Source organism: Varroa destructor, unplaced genomic scaffold (assembly GCF_002443255.2).
Source record: "Varroa destructor unplaced genomic scaffold, Vdes_3.0 BEIS01000002.1, whole genome shotgun sequence".
NCBI lineage: Eukaryota > Metazoa > Arthropoda > Arachnida > Mesostigmata > Varroidae > Varroa > Varroa destructor.
In genome coordinates, this window is record NW_019211455.1 from 48,164,087 (window position 1) to 48,189,553 (window position 25,467).

General features: G+C 40.3%; 1 protein-coding gene across 6 annotated transcripts in view; it reads right to left on the reverse strand.

Annotated features, from left to right (window-relative positions):
- The window catches only part of LOC111243827 (uncharacterized), a 145,374-nt gene that overhangs the window by 77,095 nt on the left and 42,812 nt on the right, over positions 1-25,467 (reverse strand). For 4 of the 6 annotated variants that reach the window (XM_022789996.2, XM_086978936.1, XM_022789994.2 and 1 more), the window contains one exon: positions 15,961-19,418. The exons of 1 other annotated variant lie outside the window; for it this stretch is intronic. In XM_022789996.2, the coding sequence (XP_022645731.1) occupies positions 19,244-19,418 (175 nt within the window). In that variant the 3' untranslated portion in view covers positions 15,961-19,243. Of the gene's footprint in view, positions 1-15,960; positions 19,419-21,591; positions 24,933-25,467 lie in introns of those variants that run through there. One more of the 6 variants, XR_015320151.1, reaches the window with a different exon arrangement.

Below are 25,467 nucleotides of genomic sequence, written 5' to 3' on the forward strand. Positions count from 1 at the left end.
ATATAGCTTTAAAAATGATCTGTTTCATACGTGTATGCTTATTTATTTCGTTATATGGGGATATGTTATTCAACTTATACGGAATAATAGGAAAGCTACGAAATATGGTTTACTTTCAAGTTCTATATTCGGTATTTGAGGTGTTAAATATTACTTGGGGTGGCTAGCTTCGAAGATGAAACGAAATGTCTCTACGTTACCGCCGCATCATCACAGGGGCTTTGGGGTGCGATTGGCTACGTTCAGCACAATTGCAATGAATTCTGCCTAACTGAGCCCATAGAATTGTCATGGGCCAAGGAATAGTTGTCTAAATACTTATAGATGATCTGCACATATTAACAGTCACTCACTCGTAGATGCAGCGATGTCTCTTTTATCATGAATAAATGACGAAGGGTTTTCCGAGGATCTTGACAGTAAAAGATAGATGTGTTGAAGTCATCTTTTTTTTTTTTGTTTACCCCAATGAATAGAGAAAAAAAAAGTATAGAATATCATACTTAGGCACATAGTTCCATTTACGTAATTGATATATTTCTATTCTCATAGCCAGTTTCTCGAAATCTAGTCCAAATATACTGCCTTTTTTTTTTTATTGAGAAATCATAAAAAACGGTTTAAAGCAATAAGACACACGTCATCCCCAAATAATAAGTGGATCACCTGTGAGTCGCTACTTTTTCTCATCGTGTTTACCTCAATCGATCCCTGTATTTTGGTATCAAGCAACCTGAACTACCTCAAATTACTTTTGAGGCAGTATGGGGGCAAAGCTTCGCCTTAAGTTTCCTTAAAATTTTCCTATTATATGCTGTATGTATTTGGTAATAAATTGTGTAGCAGCAATCGCCAACCAAATATTATAGATAAAATGATGAGATCACTGGGAATTGCTCAGCTGCTAATTGTCGATGAGCTTGGCTTACCGAGTGCACCTCGAATCGCTCACGGAGCGAACGGGCCTGAAAATCAAATGAAACAAACACTAGATCGTGTATAATTACATTCAGCTTTGAATTTAGCTAGGCACAGTCTAACTGCAAAGTTACATCTACCACCTTTAACGTGTTTTTAATCTATTCGAAGCCTTCGACCAATGCCACACAGCCTCTTTTTGTCTCACTCGATCACATGACTAACGAGATCAGCATCCTCCGCCCCCGACTCTGGCCCTGACAGACGGTCAAAGTGACGCTGCTGAACGCTCAGGCCTATCACTCAACACCCAGACGATGACAACGTTACCCGACGACGCTGCTTCCGAAACAATTCAGATTTCCCCTGCTTCCGCAAATAAGATCAATGGCCACCTAGGCCCCATAGCGATTCTCAGTGCGCTTACGAACGACTTAGGAGATTCGTTATTTGTCCACACTCACCTAGGCCTTAGTCAGTTTAAGGCTATTATCAATCCAATAGGCAGACTAACCAGTAAGTCACCAATGTCACGCGAACCAATCCTAATAATTGCATAGCGTAATATAGCTAACGAAGTGGCAGAAAATAGCGAAATCTCGAAAATAAATAAGTAATTTATAAATAAATAATTATTTGATATGTAGGGAGCAATATCGTTGCTAGAGAGATGGAAAATATTCCCTCTTCGTGCTTAAGCATGCCATAGGTAGCAGTGCTTATATTTAGTAAGCGATTAGGCAAGTAATAAATCGATAATTGTTGTGTTATATAAGAATTTTTCTTTCATATACTATATATCTCTACGCGCTTCTTCTGTAAAGTACACAAAGTAACTCGTTATTGTCATGTTGTGCTTTTTTGTCAAGTTTTAACGCTTTGCCTCATTGAGGTACGTGAGAACATTATCATTAGATGTGCGTAAAAAAGGAAGCCATATTTATTTATGGACCGATCTGTTAAAAAAACATAAATTTTAGAAGACACACGTAGATTGTTAATGTATTACAATATTTAAATATTTTGTACAATGGTATATTATCATAACGAATAACGATTCATTACGTTTGTTTGCCGCTCAGACAATTATATTAGAAAAAAAAAAAAAAAATAGACATGTCGCTTTTGTCCTTAGACCTATTCCAACGTCAAAACTTGGACTTCTCCTACTGCTCATACAAGATAAATTCATAAAGATATGTATGCAGTTATTGATTTACAGGCAACGATCTGATGATTCGTTCCATTGTCCTGCGCGAACAGCCCGTTACCTGCGCCAGGTATGAAGTTGACACGTTGACAAAAGTTTTCGCTGTGACAGAAGTAACTATTTGTGATGACTCATTCAATTCAGTCACGAGATCTGCATTCCAACTCGGTGCTATCTATTCTACTCAATCAAACAGCACGTTCTTGCTCAGCTTACGCATAAGCTTTCATTATATCATTGACTGAGCATCTCGATTGTATGTGACCAAGGTTTGCCAGTTAGTAGGAGTACTGCTCTTTATATGTGCTTTTTTTAGGGCTCATGTATATCATCTGAGTCAGTTATAACAGCATTTATAATATTTAGACTCATGGAAGTGTAGGCATGGCTTGCAACGCGGTTATCTGAGCTGGGACTACATTAGGGTCTTCAATTGGGATTTTTTCGACTAGTTGTTCGCACATTCGTCAACGCGTTTACCCGAATCCAGTCGTACCAGCCGAATGATCCTCTCAAGAAGGAGGCAAACTTCGAAGTCATATCGGAAACGCTGCGTCGTTCTCGGAATCAAAGCAACGATCACTTATTATCCAATTTCCTCACGCTGGAGAAATCCCCTTGGGGATCGTAGATCTTTACGGATCGTGTACGGCAGGTGGCCAAAAATTTTTCGTGCAGATGGCGCCCTCATATGACTGAAAAGTCATAATTAGCCAGAATTTCGAGACTCAGTCAATGTCATTTGCATTTCAGTTCTCCCAATACTTCTTTTAGGGGAAGATGTTGATACTCAATAAAGCAATTAACTGCAAAAGCTTGCTCGTGCGCCGATTGTAGGTAGGTCCAATCTTACGAGCGGCGTTCCTGTTTTGAGGAGACCTCCTCCTATCGGCAAACTTTTCCCCAAAAGATAAAATCACCAACTGTTGTTGTAGTTGCAATATCTAAGAGAAGGTCAAACGTTTTCGGACACGATTGTGCACCGATTCAATTGAGTCGACTAGTAAAAGTTTGGGCGCTGGACAATCTAAGCACATTCTGCAGTGAGCGTATATGTCTCTCGTACGCCTCAGATTTGAACTTATTGGAACCTTATTGAGGGTGTACAGTAAGCCTCTGAGAAATTTATATCCCGTATTGAAGCTGTAATTAAGTAGAACGAAAAACTTCCACTCATTAAACATGGCCGTCAGGTATGCACGTAAAAAACGTCATCCAAGTAGCTATTACTGTTTAGATACTATTTTAGTTTAGTTCGTGGAATAGACCCTTTTTAATCAGTGCACTCTGTACATCATGAAACACATACTAAATAGATATAAATTCATAACCCACCTGCTTATATTCGAGGCTTTGTCTTTTTTTCAATTATCTAATTTTGAATTTTCGAGGCACTGGCGATCTGCCGGTTGATCTAGGTTAGTCTGTGGGTCATATTGACGGTAGCCTCCAGTTTGGTTAGGACCAGGCCAAGTTGGGCGATTAGCTTGTACTTGAACGTATTGAGAACAGCTACAAGAATAGATGTGGAGTTGGTCTAGTCGTTGGAGTCAGCGGCAATTTGAATTGTTCCGCGAGATGACGCCGTCGTCGTCTGGATGTTGATCGATAGGCCTAAGCGTTTAACATCGCTAGTTCGACCATTTACGAAGGCTAGAGTCAGGGCCGGAAGACACTGAGTATGTCGCGAGTGGTCATGAACAGATGTGAAATTTAAGGCGTTAACACGATAAATATAGCGTAACGGTGAGACTGTAGTTAAGGAAATTCAGAGCTGAATGTAATTGTACATTACGTGGCTTTTAAAATAGAGTCGTTGCTTTCTTTTTACTCGTAACGGCAAACAGTTCAGAGTCGCAAGCCATGACAGGGTACTATCAGCAGATGAATTATGCCTTCCTGCAAATCTAGAACTCAAACTGGTCAAGCCCATAGACAATGACCAGTAGTACGACCTCCTGTAATATTTTTGTGCAGGTATATTATTGGTTGTAGAGAATTGATTTTAGAAAGCAAGCTGGTTCAAGCCCAGTAGAGACCCCTAATAAACTCTTCTTCTGGGGTGTAATAGGAATATAGCTCCCTTTTGTACGAGTTGAATAATTGATCAGTTCGGATCATTGGAGGCGCCCAAAACCGTTGTCCATATTGTAGCCGAATTAAATTATCGTAGCTAAAAGATGTTGACGCGCGACGTCGCACGATACTTTAACATAGATAGCAACATATTTAGCCAGGCAGCGGTGCAATAATTAGAAAGAGTTGTTGATTTCAATACCACTCGACGTGACCAAATAGGCTGAATTGGACCAACCAATTTTTACAATAAAATTATTTTAAAAAATGAAGGACGGTCAGGTTATTCGAAATCACGTTATCATGCTCTTGTTAAAGATGGTTAGCGAATCGATAGAACAAAATATTATATGTGTGTGTATTTTGTCTCGTGAAATTTATTTATTGGCACACGTTATTTTATGGGTAATATTTATACGATGAGGCACATCACTGTTCGTCAATGAATTTTTAAGCTTAGTTTCCTTCAATGCATTTATGTTATGTAATTAGTATAAGAGATTGAAAATCGTAATTAAACTATTACCATTGATCCTGGAATATTTTTATTCATACCGCAGATACATATATGCGGTATGCGTATTGAGAATACTGGCCTACAACCTAGAAACTTATTTTAATCTATCTTAGAGTTGAAAATGCTCAAAGGAATTTCGAACACATGTAGGCAAAGCTGTCCGACTATTTGTCCTTTCGCTGCGTGTTCGGTTCAATTTCGCGGTATATCACAACGTTTTTTTGCTGGTGGCAATACGCTTCGCACTAAAAAATTTTAATTGAATTTCTGTACGTTTCTTATACGTCTTTCGACGCTTTGTTTTAAAGAAAAAAAGGCGAGGAACTGCATTGGGTTGGATCAATAGGCCTAGTATTAAAAGACCCAACGCTGAAAGGCGTCCAAAAACCTGCAGTTGTTTTTTGCCACCATGCGACCGGGGGATGGTTTCATTTGATTTCTGCTTGCTGATACCGAGGCTGGCGTTTCACATTTAGCCCGTAGTCTAGGGCTGACAGGCACGCTCACTGGGCATAGATTTGCTAAACGTACCCGTCTATACTTTGTAAAGGCGCATTCAATATAGCTTTATAGTGTAACGTTAACTCTGTACCCAGGAAAAAAAATACCACGTGCAGCAATTAGGAGACTATGTAGCCTTTAGCATATAGGATACGTTATCACGTTCGTATGCATTCCTCAACGGCTACCTTACCGAGTAGACTTCATCTTCGATCAACGATATATAACGGTCTGCCGTAATCGTCCTTCATACTTGACTTGGAATACAAGGACTTTACATGTGTCCATCAGTGCAGGGGCCTTCTACAACGGCAAGCCCTTCAAACCTCATGGTTATCGTATTCCTATTCTGTATTCATATTATTTAAAGCTACTTCGAAATAAATCGCTTCAAACAAACTCTGCAATGTAGAAGAGTTCGTCAATAAAATGAAAACGAAGGTATGTTATTCCCAAGCTCTAGTTGGCTATCTTATAGTAATTATCATAACTTATTGCTTAGCGACTGCGGTTATTATTCTAATCATAGGTAGGTTGACGGTGGCTAGATTCGATCGTGTCAAGGGATAGGACGCTTAGAATAAATCAACCTCATATTCAGGGGGACGGTCTTCTAGGCACAGGAACACTAATTCAGCACTTCAATTCGGGACTATAATGGCTGACCAGCATGACGTAACCTGCGACGCTGTAGTTTTATACAGAAAATCTTTATTAATACTGTATAACTTGTGGCGTGTGCTTAGATGCAAAATAGTGAATTAATAGGAGAATAGGGACTTACGGCCTTTTATATTGCCGAATCCCCATTTCTTGCTAAGTACTTTTGCAGATAACAGAGACGACAGACCAACAAGTTTAGATGTCATTACTTAGGCGTTCTCCAATCTTCGCAAAATCATAGAAACAATGACAGGAACCAGATAAGAACTTTTATCGCTAGCAATATATTCAGCAGGTTAAAGTAAATTTACTTTTACATAACTTAACTCAGATATTTACAGTAAACTCATTCTCAATGCCGCGTGTCCACTTGCTCAAAGCGCTGTAGAACAGTTGAAAGGCTACCAAACATCAACTAAGGTACCAATGCAACAATAGATGCATCACATATTTAAATAGTTTTTCTATTTTTGCTGCACCTAATGTGATAAGTGATTGTGACGATGATGATGATGATGATGATAATGTACATGTGTTACACAGACAGATACGAAAATTACGTTCAAAGCAAGTCTAAATAAAAAATTTAAACAAATTCGATAACTTAAATATTGTAATACCTGAACAGCGCCCCCTGGTTTGGACACTTTTAAGTTTAGCTAGTACATATTGTTTCTTCTTTTTTTTTTTCTATGTAATTTATTTTAACTAGTAGATTCTGCATTGCCTTGGACGCTCTGCGGTATGGCAGAAGACAATGGCATTCCCAAAACGTAGTCAGCCCTTCATTGCCTAAGGGCTTTTCTCACGAAACGAGTACCGATCTATCTAGATCAGGCGAAAACAAGAAAAGTCCTATTCAAACACAAGCCCATGTAAGCTCGGCTCAAGATCTCCTTAGAAAAGGCGAGAGTGAATCACAGAACGTAACTCAGTTTGAAGAGTAGGACATTCGTTTGGATTTTTATCATATACAGTCCACTAGTTCAACCGTATCCTTCGTCACCGGTTCAAAGCACCGCTTAACGTCTTTAAGGCAATTTCTTCCGTGACTTAACCCCCAACAACAAGATAATCATGCGGAGCCTCAGGATCATACTCGTCCGTGCTTCACTCAGCGCGTTCGGCGGAAACGCGTTGAATTTCGATACTTTTCACGATCATACCTAACGTCATAGAATTGAAGATATTGCAGCCGCTATTAATCGGCGATACAACTCCTGCGGTCGATCAAACAGCAACTGGTCCGAATAACCCGAATAATACGCTCAATACCAACGAACAAACGTGCAAGGGAAACGGTTGCAAGCATCACTGATTCCTCAGTTCAAGCCGGCCTTTAACCAGCTGCAGGGCTACAGGCCAGAACGAACAGAATAGAGATCGCCACTGACAGGGGCTGCAGGGGCTTAAATTTAGCAAAGCAAAGTGAAGTATGCTATATTAAGCTGGTCATAGCGTTAGCAGTTTAATGAGTTTATAGATAGTTTTTTTTCCTTTAATTTAATTTCTATTTTACAATCAGCATTGGATAGTCCAGGGAGCGTTTAGGAACTGGGAAAATTGAATACCTTTTAAACATGGTAGGATAAAACAATGGTAGTTTGTTATATGTTTAATTTTAAACTTTGTCTACAATCGATAGATTGTTTGAAAGGAACGACTGTCGTATATGTTACGTCATCTATTGCCTTCGTTAAACTATGGAAACAATCGAAATCACACGGACTTCAATCTGAAATTCTGTGCTGAAACTATGGCTAGAGTCAGAACCATCATTGAATTATCTAGTACGTTGTTGTCACGGGGGCACACTTTGTACTCCAACTAGGAGGTTATTGAAGAGTCCGCTATATCTGGCGGTGTTAACCGTTTTAGGTAGTATTTCTTAATAACCAATGTTCCTGACATCCATTGTTATGGTGTGAGCATCAGCTAACGCGTAAATCGATTCAGAATTGTCACCGAAGCTGCCTTTCCTTCTGTTTGACGCGATTTTGTCGCCTAATCCTTCTGTGACACGCAGCACAGATTGACGTTTACAACGACGGCATACTTTATGTTTACTGTTTTAGCTAATAATAGTAGTTGCACAAATTCTCTATGGAATACATCACATTCGTTCTTTATGAAAAGCTCAAGGATAAAATATGGACTAATAAAATATAGAAACGAAGCATATCGCAGATAAAAAAGATCTTCTACCATCTTACAATATCATCTAAGAACCATCGTTTACTTTAAGCCAGAGTTGACTTTATGAGCTTTATACTTACAAAAAATAGATGCAGAGGTCGCTGTCCCGGAGAGCTTTCTTACACCTGACAGCTTCTTGCCAGAACGTGTTTTTGTCTAATGAAAATGGATTGTCGCAAAAGCCGGAAGCGTTACTGGCTTTTGACGATTGTCTAAAATGTTGTGTAGGAAATTGGCCGGTTTTGTTTAACACACAGCGAGCTATTCAAGGTTCGTCTGGAACGGGCATTCGAGACTGCGTCCGAAGGCCGCACCGAAGGCTGAGGTAGGCATGAGCTTCAATTAATTTTTCTCCGAAACCGGCTATAATTCAAGGCTAAATAGAACTTTTCTCATTATATTTCCACTATAGGTCACTCGCAACTGGCTGAAATGGAATCACAAATAAGGAAGTATTGTACATCTGCTTATGTACTTATATGTTACAGTACAGAGGCAATTTTTAACTCTCTTAGCTGGTTAAACAACTTTTCTGTCTATGAATGAAAAACGTGCTTAAGCTCAATCGATTTTAGACAATAAGCGATACTCCATAGCAATATCGTTGTGATAGAATAAAGCTACGAGCTTATTCTTTGCCCGTCCATTTTCTAAGCAGAACGTTCTACTCATGATGCAATGATTCGATCCTATTCACTCATTGAGGTAAGTAGTTGATATATTCTAGAATCGCGGTCCTCTAGGCAAGGTTTCAACATGATGAATCTATCTTTTAGCTAAAAAGTCTTCAGATAAAAGAAATTTTGCTTAGTCTTGATCTTTTGAGTAATCGAATCAATAGGACGGCCTTTTTAGGAAGTATCTTTATAATGGCGAACGTACGCATACAATCGAGACAGTGTTATTGACTAAAGATTCAATTTGTTGAGCCATCCTAAAAGACTCGGACATTTAAAAACAAAAAAATGGTAATGAGCGATCTTTTAAATCCATATACTCAGCTATTTCTAAGTCGAACAATTCACTAGTATTTTAAAAACACCCCAGACGTTTCGATTCGGAAGCACCATTAAATGAAATTACCAGAATAAATTCTAACACAGTTTATCTGCTTACTCTAGCATATGGGCACAATGTTAATTTCTTCCAAAAGTTCATCATACATATATATATAATAGAAAAAGCCTATCTTGAACTCTGGAAAGACTTGGTAACCCATTCCATTTTGGTAATCATCATCATCATCAACAGTACGCAGTTCACCTTTGAAAAACTACGCTATCTTGAATCTACTGGCAAGCACATTCATTCTACACGTCTACTGCTTCTTATGATCTTTCTAGTTTTCCACCTAAACATCCTTTACTGCACTATTTGCCGAGTATCGCGTTAGGCTAGGAGAGTCCGACCCTTTTCGAATCTCCCTCGAAGGGCATTGTTCGTGAACGGCAGCGATCCCTGTCGTTGGCGTCTTCTCTTTTCGACGGATTACCTAGAGACAGCCTTCAGTCTCGGAGAAAACCAATTGCCAACAATCCCGTGACCCGCTTTCGACATCCATCATCTTCAAGATCTTGTTTCTGCACCGTCAGTTTCGATAATCTTTACGTGCGAGTATTATTTGTTCGCTTCATTGCCTGCCTGCCTGCCTGCCTGCTACTGCTATGCAGTTGCTAAGGCAGCAATGCAAGCTCCGATGGGAGATCTTTGGGATGAAAGCGCGCGCCTCGGGTTGCAAGACGGGAGTTTTACTGAGATAAAGAGTGTAAGAAAAAGATCTCGAGAAATTCTGCCCCGTTCTACTCGAGTTTTCGCTACCGCTGTTTCTTTTCGCCATCATCATCATCATGGTCGCCGCCGCCGTCGTCGTCCTTTTTCCCCTTAGATTATTCGGTAACCTCCTGTTCTCAGGCTCGTCTGTCCTTATTCTGGCGGTCTCCGCCAAAACGACGGCATGCCATTCCTGCACTGGTACCCGTATTATAGACCAATTGATTTTCGAAATTATCGGGAACCGGATGTACTAGTCGATGTAGTACTATACTACAGTAGTATATGTGGTTGTCGATAAGGGGTAAAGGTGGTAGAAGTTAGCTGGGCTGATGGGCGGAGCTCGTTCTACTGCACGCCCAAAGAAAAAACCACGGCCGTGATAACGGGGACAGCATTGCTGAAAAACGTGGACATGTCTGGAACAATATGGCGAACGGCAAGAGAAGGACCCAACATTGGAGAATGAGGAAATAGGATCTCGTAACGCTTTCAAATGCCTCGCTGTTTCGGTGGACCTTAAAGAAGGTCTTCTATTCCGCTGTTTTTCCTTACAGTAGCAACGGTCTGTCTGCAGTTGTCCGAACACAAATCTATACGCAACTGTCCGTGTTTCAGTGAACATTTGTTAGCCGTAAAGAAAACGGCACTAGAGAAGAATCATTTGTGGGCTTTTGATTTCAACAAATCTAACACGCAGATGCAGGACGTGGCGGCTAGCTTCTGAAAGGCATATGGCACGCAACAGACATTTTATAAGTAGGTGTGGTTCGGCCATTTATCTGTACGGGACTATCATTTTGGTCACACTGAGGTAGGTACAGCATAACGAAGCGGTCGTCGTGCGGCTCACCGATATGCGGATGGAATAATACAAATGATAGATGGCAGAGGACTATTAAAAAGATATCCTAGGCTGGCTCGCTAGAAATATCGAAAGTACTATAAGATGGCAGGTATAGGTATTAACGGACCTGTCCATTGCTACCATAGGTTTGAAATTTGGCTATTTTGGTCTCGATTGCCCCATTTCCTATTTCTGTTTTACCATCTGCTTGAGGGCAAATTACTTGGACAAATTATTTGGACGATAGAAGTGTTTTCCGGTGTACTATGACCGATATGACAACACTGAACATCGAGCATTTAACCCCGTCAACACTGTTCATATGATGAAGGAAAATATAATGTAATGATTTGTATGGAAAAGAATGCTATCATATGGCATTAACAGCTGTCGGCCGATAGCAGACGAATGTATTTAGCTTGCAAATGCGACAAACATGGCGTGTCTATGGAATATAATCCGTGGCCATCATTCTGTGGGATGATTGTGTTTCGTACAAAGCTCACGACTGATTAACAAACAAAAAAAAAAGACAAATTTAAACTCTCTGTTAGTGTTCAGTTAGCAGAATCTAGAGGTTTTTAGTATTGATTCCGTATGAGCATATCAGAGAAATTAGATCGACTATTGTTCCATACAAAATGGCTTTAATGGATAATTTGGCTATAAATTTAAACTATTATACGAGAGAGTAAGGACAGGGCTCGTTCACGAGCTTCAAGGATAATAGATTAAAATTTAGTTATAATTTAACTAAATTTAAACTTTAAATAACTAATGCAAATGATGATGTACACTTTTGATAACATACTATTGCTTAATTACCTGCATAAATTTATAAGCAATTATCACTGTATTTCCCTACAATTTTTTAATAAAAAACATGTTTCAGTCGTAAACATTGCGCAACTCCGATGACATACATTCTGAAATTGGCATGATATTCCTACATAGTTGTACAAACCGCAGCACAAAAGCTTAATATTTAAAAATAGTAATAAAAACTTAAGACATAACCGATCTAACATGTTATCGCAGCAAAAGCCACCTGGCGACCTTCAGGAAAACTAAATATTTATTTTGCGTGTCCTGCTAATTATCAGCGATCTAAAAGATCGTCTGCTACAAAGATCATTTGCTTGAATTTTGAGAAAACTAAGTCGGTACCACGATCCTCTCGATTTATGTTGTCAAAAAGAGTTCATGGTATAGATTCGAGTTCAATCCGACCGTTTTTAACATCATATCTTCGGATTGCGTGCTTTAGAGATCAAGTTTTAAAGGCAGTCCATCAAATCAGACGACTCCTGCGCTTTTGGTCGCTATACAAACGTACGGTAAAATAATTTGAAAAAACTGGAGTGTTTCAGAGTATTGCTATTGATTGATCTGTAGCTAAAACTTCAACTTTTAAATAATTATTGTTTTTTTCTTGTTAAACAATTAAAAAATTAAGAGGTATTAATTGCGTTCCTATAACGCACATTTTTGCAGCTCTACCGTGTAGTTCGATTTCCTTGCAACGCATTCTCAGTAACCCTTTATATTGCTTACCTATTTCAATAATGTTTATATTCTAATTCTTAAGCAGCCATCTGCGGCCAATACGTACCTATAATAAACCTCTAACTACATAATAACAATAACAATAATACTCTACGCCGATTCGTTGGAACTTTTTCGCGACTCTTCAGGGGAACCCTTGTGTGTTAATGTGTTTATGAGTTTTCTATGCTCCAGTTACCTAAGACGATTGAGTTCATTCTGTGTTGCGTCGGGCGTATTATCATCGAGTTTCTGTCAGCTGTTCAAGCTTTCAGGCTATCGAAAGCGTTGAATTAATTGAGACAGCGGGGAAATAGCGCAAAAGTCTGCGTCGATACATAACAATTTCCTAATCAAATCGAACCGTTAACAGATGCAGACGAAACAATCGCACATCGTGCACCATTATACAGAACCGTCTCTGTTGTTTGTGAAACCTAAAACTAACACTTCCTACCAAGTAGGTAGGAAGTGTTTCATGGAGTTCCGCAACAGGCCAAAGAGCAATTAAGTAACCGCCGTAAATCAGCACTTGGGCAGGCAGACATGGAATCGAAAAACTGAAGAAAAGGAGTAATGCTATTTTTTGCGTCCTGAGACGAAGAGTGTAAATCGTACGGACGTGCCCCATAAAGTCAACTCAAGAGTTGAACAAACGAATGAATCATTACAAGGCCAGGACGAGTAAACATCCGACCCAAGTACTCATTATATTAAATAGAATAAATTTTTCTAGCAGACTCGGAAATCGTCTACGAAAAAGTGACGTACAATCAAGCGCGATTATTAGTATTGGAAAATAGGCAAAAGACCTTTCAGCAAAAGAAATTTCAAAAGAATTAATACAGCTCCTAGCTTATATAGACGCAGATCAGCTAATATACCTTAATTTTATATTACACTCCGTTTAGTTCCCGTTGCATAGTGAAATATATTAAGATATAAATAGATAAGAAATTCTGCACACTTCCATATGCACAGGTTAATTGCCTAACAAAAACTTCAATGTAGTCGGCTAGGTCACGGGTTGCGAATGTAGAAATCCATAGTATCGTCATCAAATGCGGGCAATTATAATGATTTCTTCAGAACTAAGATTTCTAACCGATACGACACAAAACAGCCTGTGCTTAAACATGTGCTTATATATACACGCACGAGCTTATTATAGAAATATAATTCAAAGTGCTGTTTTTCTCATGTACATAATGCTTGCACAAACACTGATGCAATATGGTACTACTCGACATATTCGATAGATATAGTTCTGCATCACTAATCACGGAACACATCTTGTATGCTACTTTCTCTAATGCATTTTTTCCCTATAATTTATCCATTCGTGGTGCACTCTAAACGTGGATAAATTGCAATAGCAAACTTATCTTGATCCACGGAAGTTTTCTCAAATACTTTTTGCTTTGTTGTGACGTATGTAACGCCTTTTTCTTTACTGATGCGTTTAGCAGTCCAAATCCCTCGCTGTTATCGGTGAAACGGATACTAATCATCGTAATAGTTAAATCTTTTAATCACGCTTTAATTATCTGGTCACGAGAAGCTAAAGATATCTGACAAAAAAAAGCTTACAATATGATCGAAAAAAGGGCGAATCGAGGCCTCTACAGGCTCGTTGGGCTCCGCCAGATTTAGCCACATCAGGACAGCGGATTTTAATAGGGATCAGCGAAGACATTAATACAAGTGAGAAGCAAAGTTCAGGAAGCTGGAAAGGATTTAGACACCCAAGAACTTTAGAAACCTGGCCATACTTTAAGGACCAGGCAAACAAATATATATACATATATATATACTCATGGCGCTGAGCAATGATGTACGGCGCATTAAGGTGGTCATATCAGTTCGCTCGGGAAAAAGGACGACGTTTTCATTAAGATAAAGTGTTCGGGAAAAGGAAGCTCGATAAACTAAAATTCCAAAGACTTCAAGGGGACCGTGCCCCGCGGGAGTTGCAAGAAAAGGCATCATCTCTAAGCCAAACAACAGCCTGCTGCAATAGTACCATCACTCGTGTACCGGGTTTTTCCTCCGGATGTGACTTTTCACGCGAACTAGGAGCGTGTCACTTCCTTCATGAGTTATCTGAGGAGCTCTTCTACCAGCTACCTTCTTCGTTGTCAGGTGCCTCATGGAGGTTCTATTTGACAGGAAGCTACTGCTTTCATAATGGTTTTGGGAAATCGGTCCCGAATGCGGCCATAATTGTAATTGAATGGGCCGTAGGAAAAGTCGTTACAGCGAGAAATAACGGGCGATCTTTAATCAGATAGACACTATGCCGCTCCAGAAATAATAGAAAGCAAATAGAAGTTTTTTACTATTTAGATTAGTACTAGTGAGTTGGACCAGAAATTAGAGGCAGGCCTTTTAGGTATTTTGCATGAGGTAGGCTTAAAAAAGAAATGGCTCTACGCTTCAAAAAAGGTTAAAAAAAAAAATCAAGAGAATTTAGAAAATATTCTTTTACCACATTTCGATGAACCGGGCCGTCTATGAGGCATTGTAATAGGTCGTCAACTAAAACCATGATTTTATAATTATTAAAGAAAATTAAAAAAAATAATCTAGTATTTTTCCTGCTTGCTACAAATGGCGAAATTCATGTATTAGAAAAAAACGACTCCCTAGAATAAACCAACGAAGAGAGAGAAGGGTCATTGACTTTGATGATTAGCCTAACCGATGTGTCAAATTGAGTTGGCCTGAGACGTATTACCCAATAGGCCAATCGATCCCAACATTGTCCTATATGGATGTAGGGAGAACCACGTTGGTGATTCCCAGTATTATTGTCTGTTTACAGAATGACAACCTTTCGGCAGCATAAACTACAATGCACATCCTGACGGGAGCTAAGTAAGATAAAAGACAAAAAAAAAAAACGACGTACGTACGACTGAGTCGATAACCGCCAGTATTGTACAAGTTGGCTTTGGTATTATATAGTAAAGGCACTACTTTACGAAATGCTATCAAGTTACGGTTTCCTTCACAATGAAATAAGTAACTTTTAACGTAATATCAACTATTTGCGTGTTACGCTTACAAACATCTCACAGTGAATTGTTTGCGAAACTGCTGTTATGAGTTTATAGGTTCGGAGAGATGCCTACGGATAATTCGGTACGTGTAGAGCTGCTAGAAATAATTAATTATTATTAATATTGGAAACCAAGTAGTCGATTCGTGTGAAAGCAAATTATACGTTGATCTGTTTTCGGCATAACTTTGTTACTTTAACGGTTTGATGGCACTTTTAGGCAGCGAGTACCCTTCATTGTTTGGGTTCTTTGGTTTAGGTTCACCATTTACGTGTCTTTTTGAGTTCCCGCCCTGTCGCAGTTATTGTATTTGTCACGTTTCGTTATTGGTTTAGCCTGGTATCACAGGTAACCCACCGCCATATTTAGTTACCCCGACCTCCTACTACGGTTATTCATTACCTCGATGTGAAGCTGCTCTGAACTTTCGAAATTATGCAGAACTCTCGGATTCGTTGAAATGACTAATGTTTATCTTAACCGCTCTACTAAGGCAGTATCATGCTTGACAGTTGTAATAACGTGTTTCTATTAAGCGAGAAGTTACAGAAATCCTTAAAGCTGTTTTCGGTATGGCCGACACACAGAGACTTCTAGAAGGTCCGCTTAGGAATTGTTACCATTATCATTATTACTTGTAGAATGCTTAATAAAAACTCCAATCGTATTTTCTTTAGTTCGAAAAATATCAACGACAAAAAGTAGTACCTTTATTTTCTGGTGTTCAATCTTATTTGGCTTTTGTTTTACATTTTCATTATCTAGATTGGACTCCATTTTATCGATAGTTAGTTTTATTTCTCGTAGATATCATTAGTTTCATCGAAATCATTATCAGCATTTAATTATCTCATCATTTTCTGAGATGGTTCAAATAATTATCTATGTATGTTATCCTAAATAGTCATACCATTTTCATCACCGTTTCTAATTCACATTTACATTCACAAAGTCACGATTCATCTATTGACGATAACCCAAAGGACCCGCAAATGTTCCGTGTCCTATCCAACGGATTACGTCCTCGATATTCTAGCTGGCATCTAAATACGCACACGATTTGCGAGCAGCGGAACAACACTTAACAATGTGCAATTCTATGAGCTTTAATTAATTTTGTTGGTATTGATACTTTTTCTTTTACCAAGTTTATTCAAACTACCATTAGTTTGATTTTTTAAATTTGATTTCTGTTTAATTACAGCATCGTTCCCAGCAGTTAACGATGGATGCAGATGTCTATGGACGGTGTGGTGGACTTCATGGATAGAATGGCCCCTTTTAACTATAACAATAATAATCAGAAAGTATCTGGTATAGCTTGATGCGGATGTAAAGTTAACCATCTATTTTTTAATGTTCTGGTTTAGTCCAAGACTGATTTGTTATCGCTAAAACGTCGCTTGATAGCGATGTACAGTCGGATAACAATCTTCATACAAGTTGATTGACTAAGTTACATTAAACACAGTTTCGTTCGATGCTAAGTCTCCATTGGCTGAATGATTAGAAGAAGTTCATTGGCAAAGACCAAGAAATACGTTTTAGGTGATGCTTTATTCGGAGACGAAGAAAGTTCGCAATTTCATTAGCCAAAATTTCGAGAAGTACAAATGCGCGGAAAGAAGTCTAACTACCGTAGATTTGTTTGCCTCCTTATTCATGTACACCTTTGTCTTCACTGTACAAAAAGTCACCCCAAATATATTCGTGTTAGGTTTTCAGTTTAAAGACCAGTCTTTTTTCTTACCCTGTCGTGTGCTGTCGACACTGATTGGCCACTCTTGGCCATCTCAAACCCCTCAAGTTGTCCGTGTGCATACAGAATTCTCCACATCCTTGTCCTCTATCAATCCTATCCTCCTCCTACGATACGCTCACACATTTGGCAAGGCGACAAGTGGGTCAGCAAGAAACGGGCCTCTTTGAAAATGTTAATTTTTGTTAGCAGCTTTCAGGAAACTCTCAATTCGTTCTCCCGATGGTCCTACTCTTTGCTGTGCCCCTCTGTTTCAACATATACCACAGTATATAGTGCGTATCCATAAATAACGATGGCGCAATGACAGGCGCAACGAGGGCGTGGCGCCACTGTTTCTCTCCCCCATCCATGCATCAGCTTGAGTACTACTGATTGCCGGATGTTTGTTTGTCGAACTGTTCGCCTGCTCCCTGCTGCGACTTCGATCGTTGCCAACGTAAAAAACCTTCTCTTTCAACATCTCAATCTTCAAGCGCCGTCTCCAATTCTCCCAGACTGCCTGCTTCCTACCGATTTATACATTCACGCCGTGGGTCTAATTGCTTTTCATCAAGTTCTTTTTCAGCAAAGTTTCTCGTTCTCGGTGCTACCGTTATGCCTCACTGTTTTCGTCCATTCTCGCCGGCACGATCGCGACTACGCTTTCCATGGTCTACGATGATCGTGTGTGAGCGGGTGTCTGCGTCCCAGATACGCACGATTAGTCAGTGCGAATTCGTACCGGCCAGCTTAAGTGATTGATAATTTGTGTCGTTCCTAATGTTGTCTCTGCTTTGTTATTGGTGTACTCCTCATTTTCTTTGTGATACATAGGCACGCATAAAAGTATGGATTTAGGCATCCCCGAACGTAAATGCACATTACTCATCTAATCCTTTGCTTTGTAGCAGTAGGTCACTGAGCATTCACATATTGTATAAGGTCCAATGCAACACGCAAAAAAATTCCCAAGAAGGTCCGTCAACGAATGGCGATAAACTCCGGTCTCGCTACAACAAAACACCTGCTAACAACGAGCGTCAAATCGTATGGTACAAGTATCTTTGTCAGGACAAAAAGAGATTTTTGTCACGTCCAATTAAACTATTGCAGACATGCAAAACTGTTGCCTCTATTCTTGATGCGGTTACACGGCGCGTCTGCGACTAGACGATTAGCGCCTGCGATAGCCTAAATTACTCTAAATGGGTTTTTGACCATTATGGGGCTATTTTCTCCATTCTGCTGCATTGTTATGGACGATTTATCGACCCAACGTTTAGTAGCAGTATTACGAAAGATTCACGCGTCGATACACGATATGTCAACCCAGTTCAGTCGTAAGCTGACGTTCACACGGACACTCACAAACAGCGAACCCAGTTAAGCAGTAGGATCGTGCTTATTCAAGCAACACGCTTGTCATAAATTTCGACCAGTAGGTTCTTTTGGATATCCTTGTTCGGCTTGCTATCTAGCTCGTAGGCTATAACAGTGTTCCCGTTATAACTTAGCGGGTAAAGTATCTGCCTGCTAGCCTTAGAGACACGATGTGGTATGGGTTCGAACCCGAACATAGACTTCGTTCCGTTTTGGTAGCCAGCCGTGTGCTGAAATGCCTGACGGCGATACCGGACGTAAAGCTCGAAACAGAGCTCAGTAGTAGTTCTAGTGAAACGGGTCTCGCCGACTGGACCCAAACGGCACTAGGTCGCACGAACTTTTCTGATGAAGACATGTTCTCTATAGGATTTTAGTTTTTTCGTCTCCGCTATCGCCTCGCAAGACAGTGCTTGGCTACGGTGTTTGCTTTCAACATAAGCCGTTCCCATATCCATCCGTCGAGGATTAGATTCCTCATATGATTCGGCCACTTCAATCCTTCGTATTTTCGGATAATGATGGTGGCTGTGATTTAGCTTTTTTAGACTGATTTTTTAGCATGGTCTTCCAGTCATACGCCGTATCGTATTCGCATACGAGAGTTCGACCCGCTCTAATCTGCTATTATAGGTGCCGCTCGAAGTGTAGCAGTATCAGAGCGCGCGGTGGTCTTTGGCAGAAGCTCAAACGAAGCACTTCGGTACCGGGTCGATGCACGCCCTATAGAAAAAATAGTCGGAGGCTGGATGGGTGATTGAAGTAAGCTCCAGGGATCTCCAGGAGTCCGGCTTTATACGTTTGTTTGAAGATCGACTTAGAGATTGACGATGAGCTTCTGCGGGTTGGCAAAATGCCATTTGTGGTTGTGCCCGATGTCGACGACGACTTTCGTGTACAGCGGCGTCGCGTGTCTAGACATCACTATGTATTTAGCCGTTGTAAGCCCGTCACGATTCATCCGGTACGAGGCCATTCGAATGAAGGTCATCCTGTAAACGAGGGGGAGGGCGAGAGATCGCAAAACAACATGAAACGCAGAAAAGACAACAGCAAAAAAAAAATAGTGCCATACATTATTAAGAATATAAGCATGCTCTTTGCTCATATCGAACTTAATTTATCGCCAGTCACACAAGTGGCTATTACTGTGCATATATATGGTGAGCTAACAGGTAAACAAGGCAAACCGATCCATGCTTGTTGGTCCCCAGCTTTTTAGCTGACGGCTTTATTTGTTCACTGCTAATCAAACCAATCTAATTTAACAAAAGTACACAAGTAAACAAGTTTGCTTTTCATTGTGGAAGCCCTTTCTAACTATGTTGAGACCTAATACCTTCCGTACACGTACAAATTAGATTTTCAACGAAAAGAAGTCTTTTATATATTCTTTCTACATACACTTCCCGCACACCATACACTAGCTATCCGCTGCGGTACTGCCACAGCTATAATCGACAGCAGGTATTTCTGTCCAGGCCTTTTCGTCCTTCTCCATTCAGCACTTAGTTTCTCGCTAACCGAACTGAAGCCGGCCTTAGCAAACGTATTCTCAAGTATGAATCGTGTAGGACTTATCGTTATCGGCTAATTGACGCGGCCGACGACGTCGTGGGTATGTGTAAGAAATTCGCCACACACATGTGACGCGTTATAGTGATAGACAGGCAAATGTATGTCGGTAAATAGCGCTGTTACACGGTGGCGCTGTGTTTCCTTTTTTTGGCCCTTTTTGGAAGATTATTAAAGCTTAGAATACGTTCGTTGACAATCTTTGAAATATTATATTATTCTGACCCTTACCATTTTTGTCGACTGTACCTGCTTTACATACCTCTCTGTCAGTAGGAAAATTCTCTGGCTAAGTTAATGCTAATTAACGTTAAGACTTGCACGAGTGGATGAAGGAGGTTAACGATCCGTTGAGCCTCTTTTTCTAATGCTTTCTATCATTTTAGCCCTCGTCGTCGTAAGGCGACCACATACACACTATATATATATATATATATGTATATAGCACCATCCTCTACAGTAGTAGCAGGACAGGGTAAAAAAACGTATCGTTTACCACAAAAATCTTGCATTCTTTTACATTTCTTCCAAATTGTGCTAGCCCGCAAAAAGGACAATTTTTATCAATAGGAATACGAGCGGTGAGTGAAGCTTTTTATAGTTTTAAAAAACGACATTTGTACAAATATAACACTTTAAAGCTACTGCCACTTTCACATCGAATTGTTTCCGTACATCTTAAGATTATAATCACGACTCGATAGATCCGTGTCTGCCAGTGTATTTACATATGTCATTTTCTCTCTTCTCGTTCGGGGCCAGTAAGCCCTCTTTCGCACGTCTTCTCTTTATCTTTTGCCCTTCAACCATTTTCCGGACACAGCTATTTTTGCGAAGCAGGTAGAAATAGTGGTGGCGAAAGCCTTCTGCACAAAGCGGATTCTGACTTGTTCCCTACTCCTTGATACGATGCGGCCGCTGCTGTGGCTTTCTACAGGTCAACGGCAGGAACGAGAATGCACGACAACAGTGCAAGAAGTTGAAAAATCAATAGAATGGGTAGAACTCGCAAATGCGCACCGTATATCGCCGAAATAAGGGCGCCCTCTCGTAGAACATACTCTCATGGTGGGTGTCAATGGTGGCTAACCCAGCGAGAAGATAGCTGACACGACACAGCGTCGGACTGAGCCGCCGCGTCGCGGTCACGAGAAGAACTTTTACGCCTGATCAATTCCAATGTTGGACATCCAAAAATCACTCTGCCCTCCTTTTTGAGTAAATCGGCAGACGGAGGTAGCGGGGGCGTAAAGCGATGGCCTCGCTGTCTCTTCCTTGGTCTTGGTCACCATTCTCTTCTTTCTTCAACGAGCCGATTCGACCGAGTTGACTGTTCACCGTTCCCACTCTAAAACTTTCAGGCCTCACCCGACCCCCATACTCTCTTTGCTTCTCTACTTGGCTTTACTTTATATATCTGCCCCGTGGTTTCTTAATCCCGTCCATAACATCCTAGGATAGGTACGCGCATACATACGTGCATAAAAAATACGCCCATGCTTTTATAGGAACGCTGAGACACCGACACACACGTACAGAAGCTCAGCGCTCGACAACTGTGAACACTCAGACAGATGAAGGTAGTCTTACCTGATGGCAACAGCAGTGGCTCTCAACGCGTTTGAATAAATGGAATGACAGGACGCCGACAGAAGAAATCTAATCGGCTTGATTCACTTGCCATAACTGGGGCTTCCATGTTAGGATACAGGGAAACCTCAGTTATGGAACTAGCGGGGACAAAAGCCAATCAGAGAGAACGAACGGAGCAACCGGAAATGAGCGCTGAGTGGTTCTATGCTCTACGTCGAACACCGTTTATTCCAGACGTCTACACACGCATCGAGACCTAGTACACAGCAGCGACAGCCAGCTTCTTTGACCACGATGCTCCTGCAGATTCACTCAGTCTGCTTTACGGACTCCGCTTTAACAATACTGCTTCTGAGCCGGAGCCTCTTGATCAGTCCCGGCGACCGTCTGGCCTGCTGCCTGATGCGCTGTTTCGGCTTGCAACGACCGGCTTCTGCATCTTAAATCCTGGCAGCAGTGGCAATGGGCGGAGGCCTTGTAAGGTCTTTCCTGTCTCTCCCCCTCTTTATTTTTTCCCCTTGACCCGTGCGTTTTCGTTTAAAGTTCGACTCGCAGAGGTTTCATCTATTGGCCTATTGCCGATTCTTTGCCACAATTCAATTTTCTCAGAAGAGCAAACGGACCAAATCGTCGGTTAAGCGGACACGGAACAGCGTCGACCGACCAAGTGAGGCTCTGAACACTCGCTGAAAACGAGAGTGAAAGGCAACGGCGCTATTTCATTGTTGTCTACAGGGAGTGAACGCATTGTGTCCAGACATAAAAAGGGAACAATTCAGTTAGAAAAAGGGTTTTGAATTCATTTATTTCAATGAACACAGAATAAAGGCAAAAAATAGCAGCAGTAAAAAAAAGCAAAGGTGCAGGCCGCTGTAAATAAAAAAAGAGCAAGTGGCCAGACAGCTTTTGGTTGACAATCAGAGACCTTTTGTTTCATTTTCCTTTTAGGCCAAAGGACGGCAAGAACAAGATAAACGAATTGAGTAAAAAACAAAGCAAGACAGTTATCTATCATCGTATAGATTATCGTGTTCATTCCGCTTTTTGTCAGAAGCTGATTCTTATAGTTGCATAGATAATGTAAATGGAGTGGAGAAGGGGAAAGCCGATCTGTTGTTTCTGCCTGTATATTATAGCGCTATGTCCTATATATTATATACACACACTCTACGGGATAGAGATATATTGCCTTTCTCTAAAAACAACAAATCTCAATTCCGTACTGTATAGTCTAGCTTCAAATTAGCTGTAAGTATAAACAAAAACTGTTTATCGCGAGTCAAAAAGGTAAAAATCACTTCTACTTTGGAAATAGCTAGGAATCTGAGAATGGGGTTGCTTTTTTCTATTTTGGGATACACATAGACATTTTCACTTAAAACTACTCTCCCTTAAAAATATTGACTAATAGCAGCCCTAATGCTCTCCGGTTTGTTTCAGCACAGAGTTTAGACATATAAGAATAGACCGATTGATCATTGCTTGATAGGAACATCGTTGGTATTTACTAACTTTTAACATATGGCCAGCGCATGATCATCTGTAGATTAGAATTTCTACAAAACCTTCGAATGCCGACAATACACCTTACTGTTACATTTATAATCTTACCAACTTACCCGGCCCCACTGGTGTTGCCGCTGACAGACAACTTCAAATGCAGACCACAAGGGGTTACTGAGTCAACATAGACAGCCCATTACTATCAATTGATCAATGCCTTGAGCCGATAAAGCTGGCACAGGTTATCGTGCGGTAAACTTTTTTTTTCCGCTATATTACCTATTATTATAACAGTATTAATCAAATTGTTCTGTATTAGCTGCACAATTGACATTGATCACACTAGCCGCCATGAGAAAATGCCCTTCGGATTGTTATGGTTTGCCTACAAGGACAGGTGAAATAAAGCCGTTTTTGGCAAGGGCTATTAGTAGACCAATTTATTGCAATTTGACTAATAAGAGTATTATCGTTCTTGTGATTCTTTCTACGTCCAGTCGTTTTCAATACCCAATTTCGAAACAAGAAGGAAAAATCTAAAGTCTATTTCAGTTTATAGATATTTTTTTCATTTTAAGTAATGCGTCTAAAGTTATTGAAAACTTTAAACGATTTGTTATATTGGGGATAATTTTTTTCGGGTAACGTCTTACTTACGAGGACGCCTTCATCTCACGATACAGACAATACGTCTTTACCAAGTTTTAGCAAAATAAGAATAAAGAATAAAAATATCAAGTCAAGAGTTTAATCAGTGTGTACTATAAAATTTCTTAGTGAATATGCTTATCTATAATAGACTCCCTGAAAAAACCTACGTGTCCTTAGAGCACTATGTTCCGCTACACGAGTGGCCCTTGCGACACAACAATACCTGGCCCCACATTGACGTCTACAATCCATATTAGAGGTTAGGTTCTTACTCTAGGCTAGCAGTCTACATGACATGATAGGGCCATTTGGACGAACCATTCCATTGCGTTCGCATTCCGTCTCAAAAACTATGTACTTTTGAAATTGAAAATGGCCACTATCAGGACCGAGTCCGAATTCAATGATACAGATAGACTATTTCAGCAGACAGACTATTATTAATCAGTGCATTTCCTAACAACATCTAGCTAAGGTACGCCACCTCGTTCAGCATTCAAAGGCATAATGTCAACTGTCAGCTAATATACTGCTATTGTTGCATTTCCACTGGATCCCGTGGCTGCGAGTGTCGATGACCACTCTGACTAGAACATACTGCTTTATAGTCATTCAATAAATGTGACGATAGCTAACGTAGATATATATATCTACTATGAATTATAGGTTTTGAAAAAAGCCGCCGAAATCGCGCAGACACATTGCCCGTTCTTTCATGACCGTCTGTGAGCGTTTCGTAGATATTCGCGGTGCCAGGCACTCGATCCTTCAACACTCACAAAGAGTAGATTGTGTTAGTTATTACTACTGTTTTTCATGCTTGAGTTCATCCAACGCATGTAATAGTTCTCGGCCTATTTTATTATCGTCGTCTAGCAAATAATGACCAGCTTATAACGTTTATAAAACTAATGATATTTATTTACTGTGTTTTATAAACTTTTTTGTTCTACTCATCGGAATTCGTTGCTTGGCTTGTAACAGAGTGGTTCATAGCTACGTATCAACTATGGTTTTGACCAGTCATCATTCTTGATCAGTGCCATATGCCATATACCATATAACACCAAAGGAAGGCCACAAGAAGCAAGCTTGTGAGTGACGGGTTGCGCACACCTCATCCCCACCCCTTTTTCCGAAGTTAATGACAAGGCCATATTGACGATGAAGTAGCTGAAGGTTTGCTGTTGTTCAACGAGAGAAAAGCAAGCGCAACGGGGAGTTAATTGGTAGACAACAGCCTTTCCTGACAAAGTAAGCCAGCTCATTAATATTCAGTCATTACGTTGATTAGCCGACAAAGCTAGAGGATTAGAATGTTTGTGTCTTTGAATTAGAGGGAGATTTATCTTGTTTAGGCACCAAATCAGGATAGCGTTACGATCGTTTATCTTATATACATCTGTATCGATAAAGGAACAAATGAAAGTTAAATCTAGCAATTATATTAATATGGACATTTACAGAGGTCATTGCGGCATGCTAAGCCAATATTAAAAGGGTTCGGCAGAACGCTACTATGATAATTTCCAAATTGATCTCCTGGTAGACGATCAGCAGCAGTCAGGGCCGTGAGGTGGTAGTCTACCAGTTTATGAAATAGCCGTTGTGACTACTACGGAATCGGTCGTCAGTCGGCATCTCAGACGAATATATGTCACTTAATAGCAGCACGTATAGAAAGCTCAAGCCAAAGTCACTTGGCTGTTTAAAAGACGA